The 24,801-nt window shown below is 38.1% G+C and overlaps 1 protein-coding gene across 1 annotated transcript; it reads right to left on the bottom strand.

Moving 5' to 3' along the window:
- Positions 1-22,535: 22,535 nt before the first annotated feature.
- LOC121998166 lies at positions 22,536-23,720 on the bottom strand. The gene has a single exon (XM_042552944.1). It carries the CDS (start codon positions 23,718-23,720, stop codon positions 22,536-22,538), a length of 1,185 nt encoding a protein of 394 aa, XP_042408878.1.
- Between the last annotated feature and the right edge of the window lie 1,081 nt (positions 23,721-24,801).

Here is a 24,801-nt window from a genome sequence, read left to right as displayed (position 1 = left end):
ACACTCATGATAAGAAGGAGCCCATAATGTAATTTGGGATTGGTGCGGTAGTCCGGTAATAACTCTCTAGTGGAATGAGTTATTATCGATGAACTTGATTTGTGTGTTCGGGGCGAACACGGGATACTCAAGCTCATCGAAAGGCCAAAACCAATTTCTCCTCTAGGTCCCTGTCATAGCCTCATTATAACCTCAAGTCCATCCAAATGTAAGACTCTTCTTGGTGTCCAAGAAGGGGGCCGGACCATTGCTTAGTGACCAAGCAATGGCCGGCCACATCCTCTTGAAAGGGGTCGGCCCTATAGCTTGGTGACCAAGCTTGTAGGGGCCGGCCATAATAATTCAAAAAGAGAGGGTTGTTTTAAATTTTTAAAATCTTCTCTTTGTAGAAAACTATAAGTTTTAAAAGAGAGATTTTAATTTTTAAAACTTTCCTTATTTGAATTAGGCCACATGTTTAAATAGAGAGTTTAAAAAATTTTAAAACTTTCCTTTTTTAACCATCCTTATGGTTTAGAAAAAAAAAGGAAAAGAAGTTTTAAAATTTAAATTTTATATCACCATGTTAAAAAAGGAAATTTTATAAGAGAGTTTTTAAATTTTAAAACATGGTTTTAATTTTTAGAAACTTTCCTTTTTTAACTCATACTTTAGGAAAGAGAGCTTGTAAATTTTATAAGAGGATTTCTTCTTGTAAAATTTTTAAAAATTATTTTTCCTTTCCTTTTAATTGTGGCCGGCCACCTTGCTTGGTGCCCAAGCAAGGGCCGGCCAATAGGATTAAACCAAATTCAATCCTAAACCAAATAGGATTGATCATAACCATTGATTGGTGATTGATTCAATCAAGAGGAAAGAAAAGGAAAAATAAAAAGGGAAAAGGAAAAACTCTTGGATGATTTTATTTTTTGTAAAAGGTTTTTCCTTATTTGCCTTGGGCAAGTAATATAAAAGAAGGGGTGAGGGGGCTTCATGAGACACAACTTTTATTCTTTTGCTTGGGTGATCTCTTGGTGGTCGGCCCTCTCCCTTTGCTCTCTTCTCCTTGGTGGTGGTGGTGGCCGGATTTTAGAAGAAGAAGGAGGAAGCTTTTGGGTGGTGTTCATCTTTGAGGATCGTCGCCCACACAACGTCCAAGGCGAGGCGAGGAATACGGCAGAAGATCTCGAGGTCATTAGCTTACAAAGAGAAGGTATAACTAGTATTTTTCTTCCGCATCATACTAGTTATTTTTCTTTGTATGAATTCTAAATACAAGAGGCAATTAGATCTAGTTTATCGAATTTATTTTTTGATTTTGTGTTTTCTTCTTTTTCGAATTTGTGATTCGATTGTTTCTTTTGGTAAAACTAGAGTTATTTAAGGAAATAAATATTAGCTTTCCTTAAAAGGCTTTACCTAGGCGGTGGTGATTGCTCCCATATCCAAGAAGGCCATGTGCCTCGCCATGCAGTCTTGGAAGCCAATTTTGGAAATTAATATTTATGGAATTAATAACCTAGGTAGATTTGAATCAATAGTGTTAAGTTCCGCTTGTGATTCAAATCTAAACCATTAAGAACAGATAAGTTAAATTTGGAATCAATGATGTTAAGTTCCGTCTGCGATTCCTTATTTAACTTCTAAAGAACACAATAGGTTATTTAAAGAAAGGTTCGATACTTGTACAAAAATTTTTGTACAGTGGAACCGGTACGTTTTCCTAAGTTTAACCAACAATTGGTATCAGAGCTAGGGTTTGCCTCTGTGTATTTTTAGAATTCAAATAGGTTATGCACATGTCATACATAATTTAGGCAGGAAAATAGTAGGATGTGCTAACTCTTTGGTTGCAGGCTCCAACTATTATGGCTTATTGATATTGTGTATGATTGGACCCTTCGATATGTCAAGGACATTATTTGTGTGCATGATTGTATGTATAAAATACAGCAGGAGCTATATTATTTTTAGAATTTTATTTTTGTTCGATCTAGAATACATGTACATTCCCTCGTGGAATATAGGATCGACATATGTAAAATTCTATTTTTGTCGCAGATCGGATTCTTGCGAGGCGAGGTACTTTCGGAGCACCAGAGGCGCAGCGGAATAAGAAGCAAGAAGGATGCGACAACTCGACCCGATAGCGGTGGCTAAAGATGGCAGCAGCTAGGGTTGGAGCATACTGAAGACAGTGATAGAAAATGCCATAATAGTTGGAAAATTAATTTCCAAATTTATTGCTTTTATTTACTGTGATGTTTATATGCATGTGATGAATGCTAGCATAGGTTAAAATCCTCATTTCTAAATAACTAAGTGGGAGAGGGATTTTAATAAATCCCATGGTCTCCATTACTGGTTTGTAAGTGATGCAACAAGCTTGCGTGTTAGCTCTGAGTGCCTCCCTCCACAACGGATCGGTTTGTTGCGGATCACTAGATCAAACTTCCTTTTATGGATGGTTAAAGGAAATTATTTAGGAGCATGTGATCTTCTCCAACTGAAGGGGCACAATCCTATTTAATGGACTTAATATCAAGTAATGGTATACACTTAGACGCATTCAATAGTATCCTCCCCAACGGAGTCACTGCTATTGTCTTGTGTGACCAAAGTGAAACCAACTATTAATTTTATTTGTCATAAAGTTAGGATGACAAGATAATAAAATTAATGGGTTACACCCTCCTCTTACAAATGATGAATTTGTATACGTCCACACTAATGTGGCATGCAATATTCACGGTGATTTGAGATGTTGGTTAATTTAAAATAGTATTGTTTGAGGAATCAATATTATTCTAAATTTAGAGTCTTGACCAAAGTTTACTTTTGTGATTCTTAGGATGACTTTCAACCCACTAGCCATTATACTGAAAGAGAACAAACTTACTGGTCCCAACTATATTGATTGGAAAAGAAACCTGGACATAGTTCTTACTGCTGAAAGCTATAAGTTTGTACTGACTGAGGCTTGCCCTGATGCACCTGACGATGACTCTACCCCAGAGGAGATTGAGTATCAAAAGAAATGGGTAAAAACTGATGAGATGACGCGGTGTTACATTTTGGCATCAATGTCAAATGTATTGCAACATCAGCATCAAGATTTACCAACAGCTTATGATATAATGAACAATCTCAAAGAACTCTTTGGGCACCAGAGTCGGACTACTAGGCAAGAGGCAATGAGGAAGTTAATGACAGCCACCATGTCTGAGGGGATACCTGTAAGGGATCATATCCTCAAAATGATGGCTTATCTGAATGAAATACAAGTCCTCGGAGGAGAAATCGATGGGGAAACCCAGGTCGATATAATTCTCCAAACGCTACCCAGAAGTTTTGAGCAGTTCCGCCTGAACTATAACATGAACAAAAGAGAGTATACGTTGGCGGAACTTCTGACAGAACTACAGGAAGCAGAAGGAATATTTCGTTATAGTTCTCAGATTCATTATGCTGAAAATGGTTCTACTTCTAAGTCGAAAGGCAAGAAAAAGAAGAAACAGGTTTTTTCAGTAAAGAAGGTGAATAAACCTCAGAGTACAGGACAGAAAGCTGGAATGAAGAAGCCGAAGGGCAAGTGCTTCATCTGCAAGCAGTCTGGACATTGGAAAGCGGACTGTCCCCGTAGGAACCAGAACAATAAAGGTATATCTCATACTCTAGTAGTTGAAACATGTTTAGTGGTGTTATCTATCAGCACCTGGTGTGTAGATACGGGAGCCACTGATCATGTCTGCAATTCTTTGCAGGGGTTCCAGGAAACCCGGCAACTACTTGATGGAGAGATAACTATCTACATGGGCAATGCTACTAAGGTGGCGGCTGTTGCAGTGGGAGACGTCTACTTATCTTTTGATAGGAATAGAAATTTGATTTTAAGAAATTGTCTTTATGTACCCAGTTTTAGAAAGAATTTAATTTCAGTTTCTAAACTGTATTTGGATGGATATTCAGTCTCTTTTAGTAACAATATCGTTATAAAGAGAAATAAGGTGATTATCTGTTCTGGTGCATTAGTTGGCAATTTATACACTTTAAATCCAATTTCTCCCATAAAGCAAAATATGGAAATTAATAACACATCTTCTAACTCTAATAAGAGAAAAGAACCTTTGGAAATGAACCAAACATATCTTTGACATCTAAGGCTTGGACATATTAACCTAAGTAGGATTCAAAGGCTTGTAGCCGATGGACTCTTGGGTTCATTAGAGTTGGAAAACTTTCCAACATGTGAATCCTGCTTGGAAGGTAAAATGACCAAGAGACCTTTTAAGGCCAAGGGGTATAGAGCCAAAGATGCGTTAGAACTGGTTCATTCTGATTTGTGTGGTCCTATGTCTATCCAGGCAAGAGGAGGTTATGAATACTTCATCTCCTTTATAGACGATTATTCAAGATATTGATACATTTACCTGATGCGCCGCAAGTCTGAATGCTTTGACAAGTTCAAAGAATATAGGGCTGATGTGGAGAAACGTCTTGGTAAAAGTATCAAGACACTATGGTCTGACCGCGGTGGCGAATACCTCTTTGGAGAGTTTAGGAATTACTTATCAGAAGTCGGGATTCAATCCCAATTGTCTGCACCTGGTACACCCCAGCAGAATGGTGTGGCAGAACGAAGGAATAGGACTCTTATGGAAATGGTTAGATCAATGATGAGTTATTCAGAATTACCGAATTCATTTTGGGGATATGCTTTAGAAACAGCAGTGTACATTCTGAATATGGTACCTTCTAAAATAGTTCCTTCTACTCCCATGGAATTATGGAATGGGCGTAAGCTTAGTCTGAATCATATCCGGATATGGGGTAGTCCAGCACATGTGCTGAAGGGAGATATTGACAAGTTGGAATCACGTACAGAAGTTTGTCTGTTTGTTGGATATCCTAAGGGAACGAAAGGTGATTTGTTTTATAATCCTAAAAATCAGAAGATCATTGTTAGCACCAATGCTCATTTTTTAGAAGAAGATTATGTAATGAACCATAAGCCCATGAGTGAAATAGTTCTAAAAGAAATTAGAGAGGACACGTCTACTTCAGTACCAACAGTACAAGATGAAGTACCATAAGAGACTGCAACACGTGTTCACTATGTGAAAATCGGCGATAGACTTCGGATATTATCCGAAGTAATAGGTAGATAATTACCGAAGTAGATGCACGTGAAGTAAAATGGTAAATTTATTACTTCGCTACACAATTACCGAAGTCTATCATCGGTCCAAAACTGATTCAAAATTGGACCGTTTTCGAAGTAAAAATGCTCTATTGCTTCATCGAGATCATTAAAAGTACCGAAGTGGTTGATGATATATTACTTCATAGGTTTCCTTGATTGACGAAGTAAAATATATATACGACTTCACAATTTTTGTATCATGTTGTAGTAAATGTTTAATTTTACTTCTCCATAATTTGACTTAGTCGAAGTATTTTTATTGTATTACTTCATCGTAGTATAGAAGTAATAGAGCATATTTTACTACAACAAAGAATTTAATTTAGTGAAGCAATATATACAAACGACTTCATAAATTAGATTAATGACTAAGTAAATAATTTATTTAACTACACCGCTTTATCGAAGTCTTTTGTGTTGTATTACTCCATCTTTTATCTATAGTATCAAAGTAATTGACCATATTTTACCGTAATATAATTTTAATTGACAAAAGTGTATATCATACAATTTTATTACAACACAATATTTTTCACCACCAAAATTAAACAAATATATCATAAATATCTTTCAAATACAGCCCAAAAGTGTATTCATAAAAGACATGTTTAATCATAACTCAAATGCTTTTGTATCCATATATCTCTAAATACAATCCAAAATTTATATCATAACCTACACTTAAGCACCTACATAGAAGTAGACGAATTCACTCCATTCACTTCTGACTTCATCATATTGAAATTGATTGTAATATTGTTTATTTTTTTATGCTACAAACTGAAGAATTAAAAGAAATTTAAGAATCAATGCAAAATGAATCAATATATCATAAAGAAGATATTTCATAAATAAGAAATTCACCTTCCTCTCTAATTGTAGATATTCATCCAAGATTATCTCTTTCATGTACTACCACTATGTGAAAAACGGCGTTTTACTTCGTTGATTACTTGAAGTAAAAGACCTATTTTTACCGAAGTAGACACGCGTGTAGTAAAAAGATTCATTTTACTTCGGATAAACTTCGAAGTCGTAGGCCCAGAAAAAATGAAGTCGTATTGGGTGTCGAGTTCGGACATATTACGAAGTAAAAAGTGCATATAACTTCGTCGTTTTTTAAAAACACTGAAGTAATTAATCCTTTTCGACTTCATCGTTTAGTATTTGTTGTGAAGTAATATACCTACTTTAACTTCGGTTAAAAATGAAGTAAATGGATTACTTTTACTTCGTCATATATCGTTAATTCCTGAAGTAATTATCGATTAAATTACATTTAGCTTCGTTCTGGATCGAAGTAATAGATAGATACTACTTCGAAATTTTTGGTAATAACTGAAGTAGTTGATACTATTTTACAGCAACAAATTATATTGCTTCGAAGTTATAAGTAGATTTTACTTCGGATTTTATGAATAAAGTGAAGTATTTTTTCTCTTTTTACTTCATTATTTTTAGACTTCAATAATTTTGAGCATCACAAAAGGTAACTTCATAAGCCTTGATCAAAATAAGCCATGATTTCAGCATATGTTTATACAAAACAAATCTCCCTAAATATGATCAAAATAAGCTATAAAAAACCAAAAACATGTACTGGTTCATTCACACAACTTGCAATTCACTTCAAATACGAGTACACAAATTCACTCCATTCAATTTTCACTTCATCATATTGTGTCTGCGTATAGTATTGGTTCTTCACACAACCTGCAAACTGCAATTTAGAAAGAACCATCATGTTATGTTTTGTAACTGAAAACACTAAATCAAAACACAGTAAGTTCACAAAAAAAATCATGAATTAAATTAACAAAAGCATGATAAGACAAATAAATATGTATTGTTATATGCACTCTTATAGTAACAATAACATTTCATCAAATGTGCAACAAAAATGATCCAATAGTTTTTTGAAGCTTAAGTTTTAGTAGTTCCAATTGCATGGTGATTAGATGCTCAGTTAAATTAATGTATTGCATTCTCAATTTCACATGCACTATGACAAAAAAGCAAAAAATTGTACAATGAGACTTGCTCAATAATCACACAACACGAAAGTACTTAATTAGCAGTGTGGACAGATAACTGGATATTTCAAGTAGCCTAGCTGATATGCTGAACATTTTCTTATGGTAGCTTGGGCATGGTTCTCGTGGAGATGTCAGTATTCTACCCACCTTGGTCATAAATAATGTTCAATATCGAGGTATGATCCCTTGTCTCTCATCTTAAAACATCTAAATTTCAACTCATAATACAATTTATATTTTGATGCCTAAGGTTCTATTGGATTTGATTTAAACTAAGCACGTGTCTAGAAAGGTTTTGTCATTGTTATTAGCAAATGACTAGTATTAATTAAAAGCATTTTATAACATTAGTGCTAATAGCAAGACTATTATAGTTGTTCCTTGACAGCCTTCTATATTCTCAATCATCGGCAAGCAGAAATTTAATAGTTTATTAGGTCTATAAGGTAACCATGCCCAAATCAGTTACTAATTTCCCCCAGCTACTAATAGAACTATGCATAACACAGTTTTGTATAAAACCATAAACAGGGTGTCATCTAAGGGCGAGGAAAAAAAAGAAGGAAAGAAGTCATATCAAAGCATGAGAAGAAAGCAGTAGCAGGGCGTGAACGATTTGATTCAGTATGTGCATTCCTGTTCAAAATGGAAGAAATTCACACACCTTCCTCTCCAACTGTAGATCCTCACATTCAACAATCTCCTTCATGTACCGCATGACACAATATCCACATTCAACACAACCTTGTTGTTTAAGATTACCCTAATGAATCAAAGTTAATGCAAAGTGAAAAACCAAATATATAAGAACCAGGAATGCATGTTTTCAATAAGACATACTGTCAACTGTTTGAAAGTTGGTCGTTTTGGATTACCCCTCATACATGTTAGTTAGAGCCCTAGAGCCAATCATTTGATGATTGTATGGACTCATGTATATCATATTCTTGTATATTAATAAAGGCATTTGTTTGGTTATTATACTTATTTATATTAGTGCCAAATAGACTAAGTATAATAGCGTCCTTGAGTAGAAGGTTCATACCTATATCAATCGATTAGTTGAATCGATAGTGAGATGATATGGGGAACACTACTCTAAATCATTCCTAGTCAAGTATTAGCATTCAGGGACAATGTTAATATAATAAGACTAGCATGTAGGTCAGCTCGATGACTTGATCTCACAAGTCATGGATATAGAGATATCAAGCTGACACATGGGTATGCATTAGAGAATGTATACTGAATGACCCGCCATGAGAAAGTATCATGGATCGTTATATGAGTGTCATATACTTTCTCATGTGGCTATTAGTATGACTATTAGTCCTTAGACCTGAAGTCACCATGGATCCCTACATAAGGAGTTATGTACTTTAGTTTCGTCAAACGTCACCCGTAACTGGGTGGACTATAAAGGCGATTACTAGGTATGTAACAAATTATGCGGAGGGATGTGAGTGATGTAGATGGAATCTATCCCTCCCATATGACGGGAGCGACATCAGTATTCTTGATAGAGTGAGACCACTAAGTGCATGGCCATGCCCAAATGAGTCAACATTAGATGTTGAGCTCATTTGATCGAGTGAGTCTACTTGGAGTTCAAGATTTAGATTGATTAGAGGATGACACGGTTTATGCCTCACATTGATCAATCTAGATATCTAGGAGAGAAGGACAATATCACATATTGTGAGGAGTCACAATTAGTAGTCACTAGGTGATGTCGGATCTCGACATTCTTGTAACTTGGGTAGTAATGATGTGTTGCTAGATACCGCTCATTACTTATGCTCCTAAATGGGTTTAGGGCATTGCCAACGTTACAAGAACCTATAGGGTCACACACTTAGGACAATTAGATGGAGATTAGGTTCATATGATGAACCAAGAGGATTAGATTTATTTGATGAATCAAATTGGATTAAGAGTAATCCTAATTGGGCTAACTTGAGTTCGACACAAGTTGATTCATGTATTTAATGAGTCTAATTTAGATTATGACTTATTAAATCAATTTAATTTAATGAATTAGATTCATTATATTAAGTTGGCTCGAATCAAATGGTTGGATTAGATCAACCATGGTATTGATTGGGTCAAATTTGACTTGACTAGAGAAGGAAGACCAAAGATCAATTTTGACTTGACTTTTTGCCACCTCATTGGTGAGTTGGCATTAGGTGGACCAATGATGATGTTACACATCATCATGGTGTGCCACCTCATGGAAGTTACAAAGTCATTTTCTTATTAACTTCACATTAATTGCATTTAATGGGGAGTTACACTTGATGAGAAGTGGCCGGCCACTTTTGAATTTGAATTGATTTTCATTCATTTTCATTCAAGTGTGGTGAATCTTCCTCCTTCTTCCTCTCAAGCTCTCCCTCTCCCTCTCCTCCTTGCTTGACCGAATCTCACCAAGGTGCTAGCACACCTTTGTGTGAGGTTTTCTCCACCTACGTGTCCATGTGGATACTTCTAGAGGACCGGCGCTTGACGGTCTAGAGATCCGGCAACTCCTTGGACGAGCGGGATAAGCGAAAGGCACGCTTCGAAGGTATAACCCTTATCTAGAGTAGATCTAAAGGTTTTACAAACTCGTACAAGAAAAGGTTTTTTGAAAAGTTTTGTTTACGAATCTTTGCACGGATCTACGGCTTTGGGTGACTCGGGATTTCCGCGACGCGAAAAAGCGGTTTTCGTGGCCCGAAAAATCCAACAGTGGTATCAGAGCCACGTGCAAGGCTTGTACGAATTTGTTTTTCATTTTATGAAAACTAAAAGTTTCGGTAATTTTCTGTAAAATTATGATTTTCGAGTTTTTATAGGTAATTTTTCCGTAGAAGCGAAGCACAAGTGTCTCGGCACTTGTAGGCTTCGGCTACCGGAAAGATTTTTCCAAAACGGCTTCGTTTCGCCCCAAAATTTTTTGGTACAGCGGGCTTGGGTGCCATTAGATCGCTTAGGAGCAACTCGTGATGGTTAGATCGTGGGTAGGGATACTGCCCCTAACCCCGCAAGGGGATTTGCTCCGCGGTTGCACCCGAAATCGCTAAAAACGAACCCGCCGGGAAGATTTTTCCAAAACGGCAATGTCTCGGCCCAAATCGTTTTGGGACAGCGGGTTTAGGCGCTGTTGGATCGCAAAGGAAACCTCGCGATGGTTAGATCGCGAGTAGGGGCGCTGCCCCTGGCCCCGCAAGGGGATCCGTTCCGCGATTGCGCCCGAAACCGCTAAACGGGTCCGCCGGGAAATTTTACTTGTAAAATTTTAAAAATTAATTTTAAAATTATAGAAAATTATGAAAATATATAATTTTGAATTATATATAAATTTTGTGATAGTCATGGCCCAAAAACCCAATATGATTGGTTGTGTTGTAATTCATAATACGGCCTGCGTGCCGTTATGTGTTTTATTTATTCGCGACCTGCGCGTCGTGCCTTCTCTTATATTCTTGTTGTAAATTAGATTTAGACTCGAATGTAACTCGAGTTTCAAATTGTAATGTACAAATTGGAGCGGTGGAGGGTCCACACGAGACGGAGTTCCGAGGCGGGCACGAGCAACACAAGGTGGTCAAAGGGAGGAGCTTGAAGAAGCTGTTGACCCTAGGTTGACCAATCGATTTTCTCATTGGCTTGAGAAGATCGTAGTAGGGCCATGACTAAATCACAAATAGATTAATTAATTGCTTGTGTATGTGATGCATATTTAATAAGTAGTTAATTAATTAGTGCCTTACGATTAGATTATATCTAAGTCGTGCGCATGATGCACCCTTGCGATTAGATTAGATCTAAGTCGTGCACAAGATGCATCCCTTTCGATTAGATCAAATCTCAATCGACTCAACTCTAATGCCTAACCGTGCTGTGATACCTATCACTATCTCGATCACATGTATTGTTGAATCTGCCAAAGCAGAGCAATACATATTATCTTGGTAGGGTACAGAGGGACAATCTTGGTCCCGTCTATCAACGCATGGGTGAATACAAACTCAATTAGATTGAGTATTCATAGTTACTCGGTTGGATCGAGTCAACTATAGGCATTCTTCCAATAGTTGGAAAGATAGGTCAAAATCACATCTATATTAACTCTCGGGCGTATTAGCCAAAGCTAACTCGAGTTTTAATATAAATGCGGATATTGATTCTATAAACAAGAGTTGCATAGAGATGTAATTGGTAATCGTTACCTACCGATCATACTAAGCCTTGAGCGTATTAGCCAAAGCTAACTCAAGGGTTAGTATGATGTGGATTTTGTCCCACAAGAATTATAGAATTCAGTGGGAGCATCATTTAATTAAAGGCCTAATTAAATGATTTTTAAAGAATATGATATTTATTTCTGCAAATTTTCTGTTGTAGATAACCATGACGTCGAATACGAATTCCTTCTCTCTGCGATCTGTCCTTGAGAAGGACAAGCTCAACGGAGCGAATTTCCTGGACTGGTACAGGAACTTGAGAATAGTTCTCACCCAGGAGCGTAAGCTGTACGTTCTGGAGCAGCCCATTCCGGAGGCTCCTCCTGCCAATGCCCCGCGAGCCGACAAAGATGTTTACAAGAAGCATTAAGACGACGCATTAGATGTGTCCTGTCTAATGCTCGCGACCATGAACTCAGAGCTTCAGAAGCAACATGAGTTGATGGGCGCTTTTGATATGGTTGAGCATCTTCGCCAACTATATCAGGGACAAGCGAGGCATGAGAGATTTGAGATCTCGAAGGCACTGTTTCAGTGCAAGATGTCAGACGGGGCTCCTGTAGGTCCTTATGTACTCAAGATGATTGGGTACATAGAGAACCTACAAAGACTGGGGTTCCCACTTGGCCAACTGACTTGATCTTGCAGTCCTTGCCAGATAGCTATAGTCAATTCGTTCTCAACTATAACATGAACGAGATTGACAAGCCACTGCCCGAGCTACTTAGTATGTTACAAACTGCTGAGATTAACCTTAAGAAGGTTAAGCCCATTCTGATGGTCCAGAAGCACAAGGGCAAGGGCAAGCCCAAAGGTAAGGGAAAGTCCCAAACCAAGGGCAAAGGCAAGGCACTGAAGCCTAAAGGCGGGGTCGCCAAGGATGCTACCTGCTTCCACTGCGGTCAGACCGGGCACTGGAAGAGGAACTACTTGGAGGATCTTAAGAAGAAGCGAAGTGAGACTTCCACTTCAGGTATATATGTTATAGAAGTCAATCTATCTATTTCTACATCATGGGTGTTAGATACTGGATGTGCTTCTCACATTTGTACTGATGTGCAGGCGCTGAGAAATAGCAGAGCATTGGCAAAGGGCGAGGAGGACCTAGGAGTAGGCAATGGAGCACGGGTTGCTGCTGTTGCTGTAGGAACTTATCAGCTGTCTTTGCCCTCTGGGCTTGTACTAGATTTAGATGATTGTTGTTATGTGCCTGCTCTTACTAAGAACATAGTTTCAGTTTCTTGTTTAGACAAGAAAGGATACTCTTTTATAATAAAAGATAAATGTTGTTCTGTTTATTTAAAAGATATGTTCTATTGTAGTGCACCACTAATAAACGGACTCTATATTCTAGACTTTGAGAGCCCTATCTATAACATTAGTACCAAGAGGTTCAAGTCAAATGACATGAACAAAACCTACCTCTGGCACTGTCGCTTAGGTCATATAAATGACAAGCGCTTATCCCAGCTCCATAAGGATGGTTTGCTGAACTCATTTGATTTAGAATCATATGAGATATGCGAGTCATGCCTACGAGGCAAGATGACCAAGACGCCCTTTAGTGGGCATAGCGAGAGAGCAACTGATTTGTTAGGACTCATACATAGTGATGTATGTGGCCCTTTCAATGTTGCTGCTAGAGGCGGTTATAGGTACTTCATCACATTTACTGATGATTTCAGTAGATACGGTTATGTGTACTTGATGACACATAAGTCTGAATCCTTTGAAAAGTTCAAAGAATTCAAGAATGAAGTACAGAACCAGCTTGGCAAGAGTATTAAGGTACTTCGATCAGATTGAGGTGGTGAATACTTAAGCCATGAGTTTCGTGACTACTTAGCTGAGTGTGGGATTTTATCTCAACTCACTCCTCCTGGAACACCACAGTGGAATGGTGTATCCGAAAGGAGGAATCGTACCTTATTAGATATGATACGATCTATGATGAGTCACACAGATCTTCCGGCATTCCTTTGGGGCTATGCTCTAGACACGGCAGCTTTTATACTCAACCGAGTTCCATCAAAGGTCGTGATAAAGACACCATATAGGATATGGACTGGGAGAGATGCCCAGGTGTCTTTCATGAGGATTTGGGGTTGTGAGGCTTACGTACGACGTCAAGTCTCAGACAAATTAGGACCCAAATCCGACAAGTGCTACTTTATTGGATATCCCAAGGAAACTAAGGGATATTACTTCTACATTCCCAGTCAGCACAAGATAGTTGTGGCAAAGACAGGGGTCTTTCGAGAAAGGGACTTTGTTTCTAGAAAGACTAGTGGGAGCGCGTTCGATCTTGAAGAAATTCAAGATGCAAACAATAGCACTAATGCCTCGATGGAAATTGAACTGGAACCACAAAGTGTTGTGGATGATGTTGTTCCACAAAGAGTTGAGGAACAACAACCAGTTCAAGTAGACATACCTCTTCGCAGGTCTGATAGGGTACGTCGTCAGCCTGAGAGATACTCATTTCTCTTGTCTGACCATGATGACATTGTGCTCATAGAGGATGAGCCTACCACCTATCAGGAAGCTGTGATGAGACCAGATTCCGAGAAATGGCTAGAAGCCATGAGATCCGAAATGGAATCCATGTACACCAACCAAGTATGGACTTTGGTTGATCCACCTAAAGGGGTAAAACCCATTGGGTGTAAGTGGGTCTTTAAGAGAAAGACTGACATGGATGGACTTATTTATAAGGGTCGCTTGGTAGCTAAAGGTTTGAAGCAGATTCATGGTATTGACTATGATGAAACTTTTTCTCCAGTAGCGATGTTTAAGTCCATTCGGATCATGCTTGCTATTGCAGGCTACCATGACTATGAGATATGGCAGATGGATGTCAAAACCGCGTTTCTGAATGAAAACCTACTCGAGGATGTGTACATGACACAACCTGAGGGTTTTGTAGATCCACAGCATACTAGCAGAGTATGCAAGCTGCATAAGTCCATTTATGGATTAAAGCAAGCTTCTCGGAGCTGGAATCTTCATTTTGATGATGCAATCAAACAGTTTGGTTTCATCAAGAACGAAGATGAGCCTTGTGTCTACAAGAAGGTTGTAGGGGATATAGTTGTCTTCCTCATATTGTATGTGGATGACATACTACTCATTGGGAAGGATATCCCTATGCTTCAGTCTGTCAAGACCTGGCTAGGGAGTTGCTTCTCAATGAAGGACTTAGGTGAGGCATCCCGCATTCTTAGGATACAGATCTATAGAGATAGATCTAAGAGATTGCTTGGCCTAAGTCAGAGTACATATATTGACAAGGTACTCCTTCAGTTTGCCATGCAGAACTCCAAGAAGGGATTTCTGCCGATGTCACATGGCGTGAGTCTTTCGAAGACTCAAGGTCCCTCTTCTAGAGAGGAGAGAGACCGCATGGATCAGATCCCTTATGCCTCAGCCATAGGATCGATCATGTACGCCATGCTGTGTACTCGACCTGATGTCTCGTATGCTTTGAGCTTGACGAGCAGATACCAGTCAGATCCAGGTGAAAGTCACTGGATAGCGGTCAAGAATATTCTTAAGTACTTAAGAAGGACTAAAGAATATTTCTTGATATATGGAGGCAATGATGAGCTAGCTGTAAAGGGTTACAGTGATGCTAGCTTCCAGACCGACCAGGATGATTATAGATCGCAGTCGGGGTTCGTATTTTGCATTAATGGTGGTGCTGTCAGCTGGAAGAGTTCGAAGCAGGATACAGTAGCTGATTCTACAACAGAAGCCGAGTATATTGCTGCATCAGAGGCAGCAAAGGAGGCAGTTTGGATCCGCAAGTTCATTACTGAACTTGGGGTGGTTCCTAGCATCGCTGACCCAGTTGAGCTCTATTGTGACAACAATGGAGCTATAGCACAGGCGAAGGAACCTCGCTCACACCAGCGGACCAAGCATATACTACGGCGCTTCCATCTCATTCGAGAGATTATCGATAGAGGAGATGTAAAGATTTGCAGAGTACCTACAGAGGCTAACATCGCAGATCCCTTGACCAAGGCTTTGGCACAGAGGAAGCATGATGGTCACACTAGGTCTTTAGGCCTTAGAGCCTATACTGATTGGCACTAGTGCTAGTGGGAGATTGTTAGTTAGAGCCCTAGAGCCAATCATTTGATGATTGTATGGACTCATGTATATCATATTTTTGTATATTAATAAAGGCATTTGTTTGGTTATTATACTTATTTATATTAGTGCCAAATAGACTAAGTATAATAGCGTCCTTGAGTAGAAGGTTCATACCTATATCAATCGATTAGTTGAATCGATAGTGAGATGATATAGGGAACACTACTCTAAATCATTCCTAGTCGAGTATTAGCATTCAGGGACAATGTTAATACAATAAGACTAGCATGTAGGTCAGCTCGATGACTTGATCTCACAAGTCATGGATATAGAGATATCAAGCTGACACATGGGTATGCATTAGAGAATGTATACTGAATGACCCGCCATGAGAAAGTATCATGGATCGTTATATGAGTGTCATATACTTTCTCATGTGGCTATTAGTATGACTATTAGTCCTTAGACCTGAAGTCACCATGGATCCCTACATAAGGAGTTATGTACTTTAGTTTCGTCAAACGTCACCCGTAACTGGGTGGACTATAAAGGCGATTACTGGGTATGTAACAAATTATGCGGAGGGATGTGAGTGATGTAGATGGAATCTATCCCTCCCATATGACGGGAGCGACATCGGTATTCTTGATAGAGTGAGACCACTAAGTGCATGGCCATGCCCAAATGAGTCAACATTAGTGTTGAGCTCATTTGATCGAGTGAGTCTACTTGGAGTTCAAGATTTAGATTGATTAGAGGATGACACGGTCTATGCCTCACATTGATCAATCTAGATGTCTAGGAGAGAAGGACAATATCACATATTGTGAGGAGTCACAATTAGTAGTCACTAGGTGATGTCGGATCTCGACATTCTTGTAACTTGGGTAGTAATGATGTGTTGCTAGATACCGCTCATTACTTATGCTCCTAAATGGGTTTAGGGCATTGCCAACGTTACAAGAACCTATATGGTCACACACTTAGGACAATTAGATGGAGATTAGGTTAATATGATGAATCAAGAGGATTAGATTCATTTGATGAATAAAATTGGATTAAGAGTAATTCTAATTGGGCTAACTTGAGTTCGACTCAAGTTGATTCATGTATTTAATGAGTCTAATTTAGATTATGACTTATTAAATCAATTTAATTTAATGAATTAAATTCATTATATTAAGTTGGCTCGAATCAAATGGTTGGATTAGATCAACCATGGTAGAGATTGGGTCAAGTTTGACTTGACTAGGGAAGGAAGACCAAAGATCAATTTTGACTTGACTTTTTGCCACCTCATTGGTGAGTTGGCATTAGGTGGACCAATGATGATGTTCCACATCATCATGGTGTGCCACCTCATGGAAGTTACAAAGCCATTTTCTTATTAACTTCACATTAATTGCATTTAATGGGGAGTTACACTTGATGAGAAGTGGCCGGCCACTTTTGAATTTGAATTGATTTTCATTCATTTTCATTCAAGTGTGGTGAATCTTCCTCCTTCTTCCTCTCAAGCTCTCCCTCTCCCTCTCCTCCTTGCTTGGCCGAATCTCACCAAGGTGCTAGCACACCTTTGTGTGAGGTTTTCTCCACCTACGTGTCCGTGTGGATACTTCTAGAGGACCGGCGCTTGACGGTCTAGAGATCCGGCAACTCCTTGGACGAGCGGGATAAGCGAAAGGCACGCTTCGAAGGTATAACCCTTATCTAGAGTAGATCTAAAGGTTTTACAAACTCGTACAAGAAAAGGTTTTTCGAAAAGTTTTGTTTACGAATCTTTGCACGGATCTACGGCTTTGGGTGACTCGGGGTTTCCGCGACGCGAAAAAGCGGTTTTCGCGGCTCGAAGAACCCAACAATACAAAGGTACGTCCTCACTCCACTACATTGTAAAAATAGAACTTATTTCATTTCATATTTGCTAATCAATCTATTCATAATCTACATAATCTAAAACATACTTGCACACTGTAGTTTTCCAAGCGTTATCTCGGTTCCTATTACCCATTGAGTCCAACAAATAAATTGTATCTTTGTCCTCATTTATAACGGTCAAGATCCAGTGGTTCCTGCATGATTGTCAATATATAGCTAAGCTACTATGTATTAGGAATTGAGCAGGGATTAAAAATATACCCAGTGTTGTATGGGATAAGGCATATGCTGTCTCCGTTTGATGCTTTCAACTGATTAGCAATGTGTTGTGAAGAGGTACTGCCATCTTGAGCGGTTGGTATTTTGTTGGGATCCACAAACGACACATACTCAACCCTGTTTGTTTCCTTCAAGTACTTGTACAAGTAACTGCATTCAAGTAATAAAAAACATGGTTACATAAGACATGAACTCATGCAAAGAGAAGAATTGTATATAAGACATAACTTACCCCATGTAAACCAAAATTTGCCTGGACCCTATCTCTCTTATTTCCATACAGCGCATGATATCCTCTCTCAACAACGATGTACTCACATTACGTCCAAACATGGCTTCATCAAATTCGATAGGAATGGTCTCCTCCTCAGTCATCAGTCTAACAACAAAAGAATACAAAAACTTGCATGGCATTGGTAGAGCACTTTCAACTTCCTTGAATTTATTTTTCTCATCAGGAACCTCCAAAATAGCAAATGGTGGTGCAGGTTTCTCCTTTTTCTGTAATTTTAAATAATTGTAGCAAAATATATAACTATAGCAACAGAAAAGTGAATTGAAAATACCTTTATCGTCGGAAATATCACCAATTCTTTTGGCCAGCCAACCACAGTTCCAATAGCATCTACCATTACTGTTGGTCCAGACTTAAGTGGAATTGGAAGCTCTGCTTCCTCCTGTAAAACAACATCAACAGACACCTTTAAGTTGCCTTCCCCAAGTGGAGCATTGTGCAACATTACATTTGGGCCTCCGTCGGATACTATCGTGCCATATGCCACCACATTCCCCTTATTCTTCAGAGCCAAATGACATTTTTTCCCCTGAACAATAAGATATTATCTTTTAATATCTGAAGCTAGGATACAAATTTAATGTACCAAATATAATACAAAACCTGATTGAATGAATTGTCGCATTCAAAAACTTCCACATCATCTTCCAATATTTGAACTGCCATGTGCGATGACTTGTTAGATGCTACACGTTCAGAAACTCAATCACTTGTTTCTGGCATAAATCGAGCAAGAAGAGCCTTCAGTTTTTCAACTTCAGCTTTCAAAATCTTTGTTTCCTCCGCTTGCTCTTTGAAGTTTTCAGCCAAAGCCTTTGACACCAACTCCCTCTTCTTCCTTGGAGTTTTGAAGTAGACTTGGGGCTTCACAAATCCCCCTACACCTCTAACCCTTCCGTAAGGTTCTTGGCTCCCTAATGCAGTAGTTAATACGTCATTGCTTCCAGAAGATATGAACTCTCCCCTCTTTTTTTTGTCCAACAAATAGTCCTAAAAATATGGAGGTAACATTAAATATCCAATGAAGACACTTTTTTCACTTATTATGAATGAACTTGAAATAAAACTAAAATAATACAATTTTTTCAGCAACTTCAGCAGTCTCTGTATTTGGGATGTTTCCGGATTTGTCTTCGCGGGCCTTATGCCAAAGGAATGACCTATCAACTTCCTCATCCTCCCTGAATATTTTTCTCTGCCTCTACAATTCCAAAAAACAATCATTTAAAACATGACGTACTACATGAAAAGGATAATATAATGTTCCATGGATTACCAATTCAGTCTCCAATCCAATGTATCCCTTGCGAGACATTTTGTGATGATACTTGCAATTGCTCGCCCGTTCCTTTTGTTTTTCATGAGTGACCTATATCACGTAAAAAAAGTAAATTTTTAGAAGAATGTCTAGAATTTAAAAACAATAGGATGGAGTATGATGAACTTATTATATATATTCCTGCTGTACATGAACTTATTATATACAGAACTTCATTTTGTTAATTAAATGCCCTAAATGTTTTAAATCTTGGTGTATATAATAATTTAAATATAACATGATAATATCATCAAGTACCTCCCAAGTTGGATGTAGCCTCTCATCAATAAAAGCTTTCCAAATTGCAGATGGGATCTGATACTGCTCCGGTGGTGACCTCAGTTTTTCAGGATTATCTCTATATGGCCAGACAAACCTACTATTGAGTTTGTTTTTGAAGTCTCTCCATTTCTGGCCTGCTGAACTCATCACTGCCGCCTCGCTTTGAGGTGCTAAGTCGAAGACATTGTGTAACACACAGCAGTAATTGCTATCAGTTTGTATATTGAAAAAATCACAATGAATAAAAAACATAAGAAATCTCATAAGGAAGTGTATTATTGGATTATACTCATCGATATTTCTTCCCAAACTTTCTGTTTCATGTTCTCTGGAACAGTGGGTCATGACTTTATGTTAATAGGCACCATGGATCTAACAACAGAGCCTATGAAAGATTGTAGTGCCTTCCCATTTTCATTGTACACAGGTCATCCTATGTCATCATATTCAATCGTCGACTTTTTTCCCCATCTTGCAACAGCAATAAGTCTGCACATTGATGTAGGCCCCCGAGTCTTCTTTCTGCCCAGTAATAGGAGGTTCTTCTATTTCAGTCTCTCCTCGTAGCTCTGCAGCTGCTGACCCATCAGCATCTTGGTGTAGTTCGGTGTCCTCAACTACACGTGGCTCATCATATTTTGCTATTTTTCACTGTTTTTTAGGACGCATTGTTCTTTTCCCTGCATATAGGAAAATAAATGATGAGATAACGGTATATAAAGTCTGCAGTGACAATATAATAAAAGAAGATGTGATACAAATAATAACATTAACACATACGAACAAGTAAAAATAATACTAGTAAAAATAATAAATATTAATGCAGATGACATAAAAGTGGAAAACATCATTTTTTTCTTGTTTGTTACAAAGAAACCCTCTTTAGAATATCTAAAGTATCCTTCATGTGTAGGAATACAATGAATATCAACATTATCAATTGGTCGAGCTTCGGGAATTATGGTCCAAAGATCCTCTTCTCCCTCGTGACATCTATTTGGAACTTGAAGCACTATTGACCACCCTTTGTTCAGTGGGTCAGCAACATAAAATACTTGTCTAACTTGACTTGCAAGCACAAATTCATCCTTCTGGTGGCCTCGTTTGTTCAGATTAACTAAGGTGAAGCCACATTCATCATTGTATTGTATTCCTTTGTCATTTGATACCCATGCACACTTGAAAAGAGGAACTTGAAATTGATGATAGTCTAGTTCCCATATCTCTTCAATAACTCCATAAAAAGTCACATTCTCTAACACAGGATTCTTATCTTTGGCACTACAAACAAGCATCGTGTTGGCAAGTAGAGAAACACCACTGTTTTGACAAACTTTCTCATCATCCCGCTCTTTTGTTTGGTATAAATTGCCATTTATGACATAGCTATCACACTTTAAGACTCGCACACGTGGTCCATGGGCCAGCCATCTCAATGACGATGTCATTCCACCATTGCAACTATCGATTTCAGCAGCCACCTGACATGCATTCCTATTAATTAGTGTGATCAAAACAATGATTAACAAATATTGTATGTTAGCATCTTCTACATCACCTTTGCACGAAACCAGTCAATGAACCTCTTATTATGAGCATCTTGTATCCACCTTGCATCTTTCTGTTTCTTGGGAAACATTGTCTTCAAGAAGGATTTGTGTTCACTGAAGAATTTTACTTCTAAAGTTTTATTTTCATGAATACATATGGACTGCCAAGTACATATAATTATTAGTTATGCAGTACACTTACATAATGTATGGAGATATTTCTTCTGTATTTTCTAGAACAGTCAAGTGTGCTTGTTGGAGATCAATTTGTTGGACGATGATTGATGAATTGCTTGCTGAGAATCCAGGAATGCTTGTGTTTGGGTCACGTAGTGATTTAGGGACCCCAACAGGATCAAGGTCATTGAGATATTCTGAATAAAATTCAACTGCTTCTTCTGCTGCATATCTCCGAACAATGCAACCTTCTGGATATTTTCGACTGCCTACGTAACTTTTCAACACCTTCATGCATCTTCCAAATGGGTACATCCATCTGAAGTAGACTGGTCCACATAATTGGACTTCACGAACAAGATGAACTGTTAAGTGGAGCATGATATCGAAGAAAGAAGGGGGGAAATACTGCTCCAATAAGCAGAGTGTAACAATCAAGTCAGATTGCAGCTTACTAACTTGGCTACATCGATAATCTTGCAACAAATATCTTTGAAGAAGAAGCATAATCTTATGACAGCATATCTAACATATTTTGGCAGAGAATTATGTATGACTATTGGCAGGAAGTGCAGCATTATAACATGAGAATCTTGTGATTTCAAGCTACTCAGCTTCATCTCATCCATGTAGACAAGATTCTTCATGTTTGATGAGAAACCTTCCGGAACTTTTATATCCATTAATGACCTACATACTTGTAATCTCTCATTTTTTGTGAATGAGCATGCTGCAGGAGGTAGATATGTTCTTTTCTCACCAATTTTAGTAGCCAATTGAGGCCTAATTCCCATCTGAACCATGTCCAACCTAGCTGCCACATTGTCCTTGGTTTTTCCCTTGATGTTCATCAAAGTATTAATCAGAGACTTGAAAACGTTTTTCTCAATGTGCATAACATCGAGACAATGCCTAACATGTAGGTATTTCCAGTATGGAAGATTGAAAAAAATTGACTTCTTCTTCCAACATTTACTGAAATTTGTAGCTCCAACATACTTTTCTTCTTCAATGTCTTCCCCAATATTCTCCTTTGCTTTTTTCCTTATTTTCCCCTTCACACTTGTTTTCTTTCCAAACTCACATGTTATGTCTGAAAGCTTGTCAAACAACTTAATTCCAGATAATGGCCTACCTGCTTCACCAAGTTCCTGCATGCCATTAAACTCCTTTATTTGCCTCCGATATGGATGAAATCGTGGTAGGAATCATCTATGCCCAGCAAATGACATTTTCTTCCCATTTGGTAAGTGCTTTGCATTAGTATCCTCACCGCATATTGGGCATGCATAATAACCATGTGTAGTACATCCACTAAGGTTACCATATGTAGGAAAGTCGTTGATGGTCCATAAAAGAACTGCTTTAAGAGTGAAAACCTCCCTTCGATAAGCATCATAAACTCCATCAACTCCTTCCCACAAGAGCTGCAAATCATCAACCAGAACCTCAAGGTAGACGTCGATATCGTTTCCAGGCTGTTTCGGCCCTGAAATGAGCATCGTTAGCATGATGAATTTCCTTTTCATGCACATGTCTGGAGGCAAATTATATGTGGCCAGCATGATTGGCCAGCAACTGTAGCGACTACTAAGATTGCTGTGAGGATTAATTCCATCGGCTGTAAATTCCAGGCGAATATTTCTTGCCTCACTTCCAAAGTCGGGCCACATATGATCCACCAATTTCCATGATGGTGAATCAACTGGATGGCGTAACTGACCAACAACTCTTGTGCTATCTGCATGCCATGTTAAATTTCTGGAAGTTTCTAAAGATTTAAACATGCGCTTAAATCTTGGTATGGGAGGGAAATACCAAACCACTTTGGCAGGAACACCTTTCTTCTCAACATTTTTCTTGGTTAGCTTCCATCTTGATAAGCCACATTTCGGGCAGCTTACGCAGTCTTTATATTGTTTCCTATAAAGGATGCAATCATTGGAACAAGCATGAATTTTTTCATGACTCAAAGCCAAACAACTCAACGTCTTCTTTGCTTCATAAATTGACGATGACAGATTGTGGTTATCTTGCAGCATGTCCCCAAAATCTGCTAGTAGATCTGAAAATAGAGCATCACTCATCCCATGCCTTGCTTTGGTATTGTATAGTTTTACAAGTGCACTCAACTTTGTGTAACGTTTGCATCCCTTATACAGTGGCTTCTCTGCTTCCTCCAAAAACTTCATAAATGCTTCTGGATTTTCTGTATGGTTATCATACGTTGCCTCACACAAATTAACAGTTTCAAAATCATCATGACAATTATCAGTTGGCTCTTGGTTGACACTCGAATTTAATCTATCCTTCTCCGCAGCCTCACCATGCCAAATCCAATTCAAATAATTTTTACTGAAACAATTGAAGTAAAGATGCTCCCGAATCCACATAACCGCTCCCTTTTTAAGATTCATACATTTGCAACAAGGACAATGAATTAAATTGGGGTCGATATGTGGATTCTACAAACAACTTCTAATGAATTGTTCCACACCCTCCTCATACTCTTTGGACCTCCTATCTAAGTAAATCCAGGATTTATCCATTATAGTACAACAGAATCCCAAGAAACTTCTTCAGAATTATCGTGCTAAAATTATTTACCGCTAGCTCAATGTGTTCTTTGATCAAAACCTGAAGATACTACATATATGTTAAGCAAACGTTAGAGTAAGACTGCAAAAAGGTAGTCAAATTCATATCGAGCACAGTTCCATATTTTATACTCATTCCAACAGCTGTCAATATTTTCTACTCATCATGAAGAAAAATAATGCGTATTTTGTACAATATGTGGATATATAAAGAATGAAAGCATGGCACCAGTTGAATTTCCAAACACTTGTCTTTTTTCGAACATGCACACTCAATCATTTGACATATGAACGCTCTTAAATAGATTGAATCTATTGGGTTGTCAGCAATCCAGTGTTGGAGACCATTCAGCCTGATAGTAGTAAAAGAAAACCCCTCTAATTTCTGATTTTAAAGTTAGTTTTTCATAATCATGCTGTTGTGATTGTTGAAATTTGTGATGGAAGCAGTTTTGAGTTCGTTTAATCCAATTGTAACCAAATTTCTTGAAATTTATGGTGGTTATAAATTGTTCATGGATGGAGCATTTCAGAATGTAGGAGATATGCTGGGTTGCATTTGTACAAGTTGTGTGATACATTTTCAGAGAGCTTACACAAGTTTTTTTATTAGAACTTTTTTTGTCATCCTGAGGAGTTAGGAAAGGTTTGAGATGTAACTATAGAAAGTGTGAATAGTAATTTTATTTAGTTTTATTGTATTTTTACTCTCATATTTTTTTTAGCCAAAGATTTACTTTGAATTTTATTAAATTATTTATCTTAAGTGGTATCATAGTTAGAAATTGTTAAATTAAATTGTTGTATTTGTGCTGGATGAAGCAGTTACACATTTAATCTCAATAAGTGATAGCATAGTTGAGATTGTCTGATTCTG

Source organism: Zingiber officinale, chromosome 1A (assembly GCF_018446385.1).
Source record: "Zingiber officinale cultivar Zhangliang chromosome 1A, Zo_v1.1, whole genome shotgun sequence".
In the NCBI taxonomy this organism is placed as follows: Eukaryota; Viridiplantae; Streptophyta; class Magnoliopsida; order Zingiberales; family Zingiberaceae; genus Zingiber; species Zingiber officinale.
Note: the sequence above shows the minus strand (reverse complement) of the source record. Positions and strands in the feature narration are given on the sequence as shown.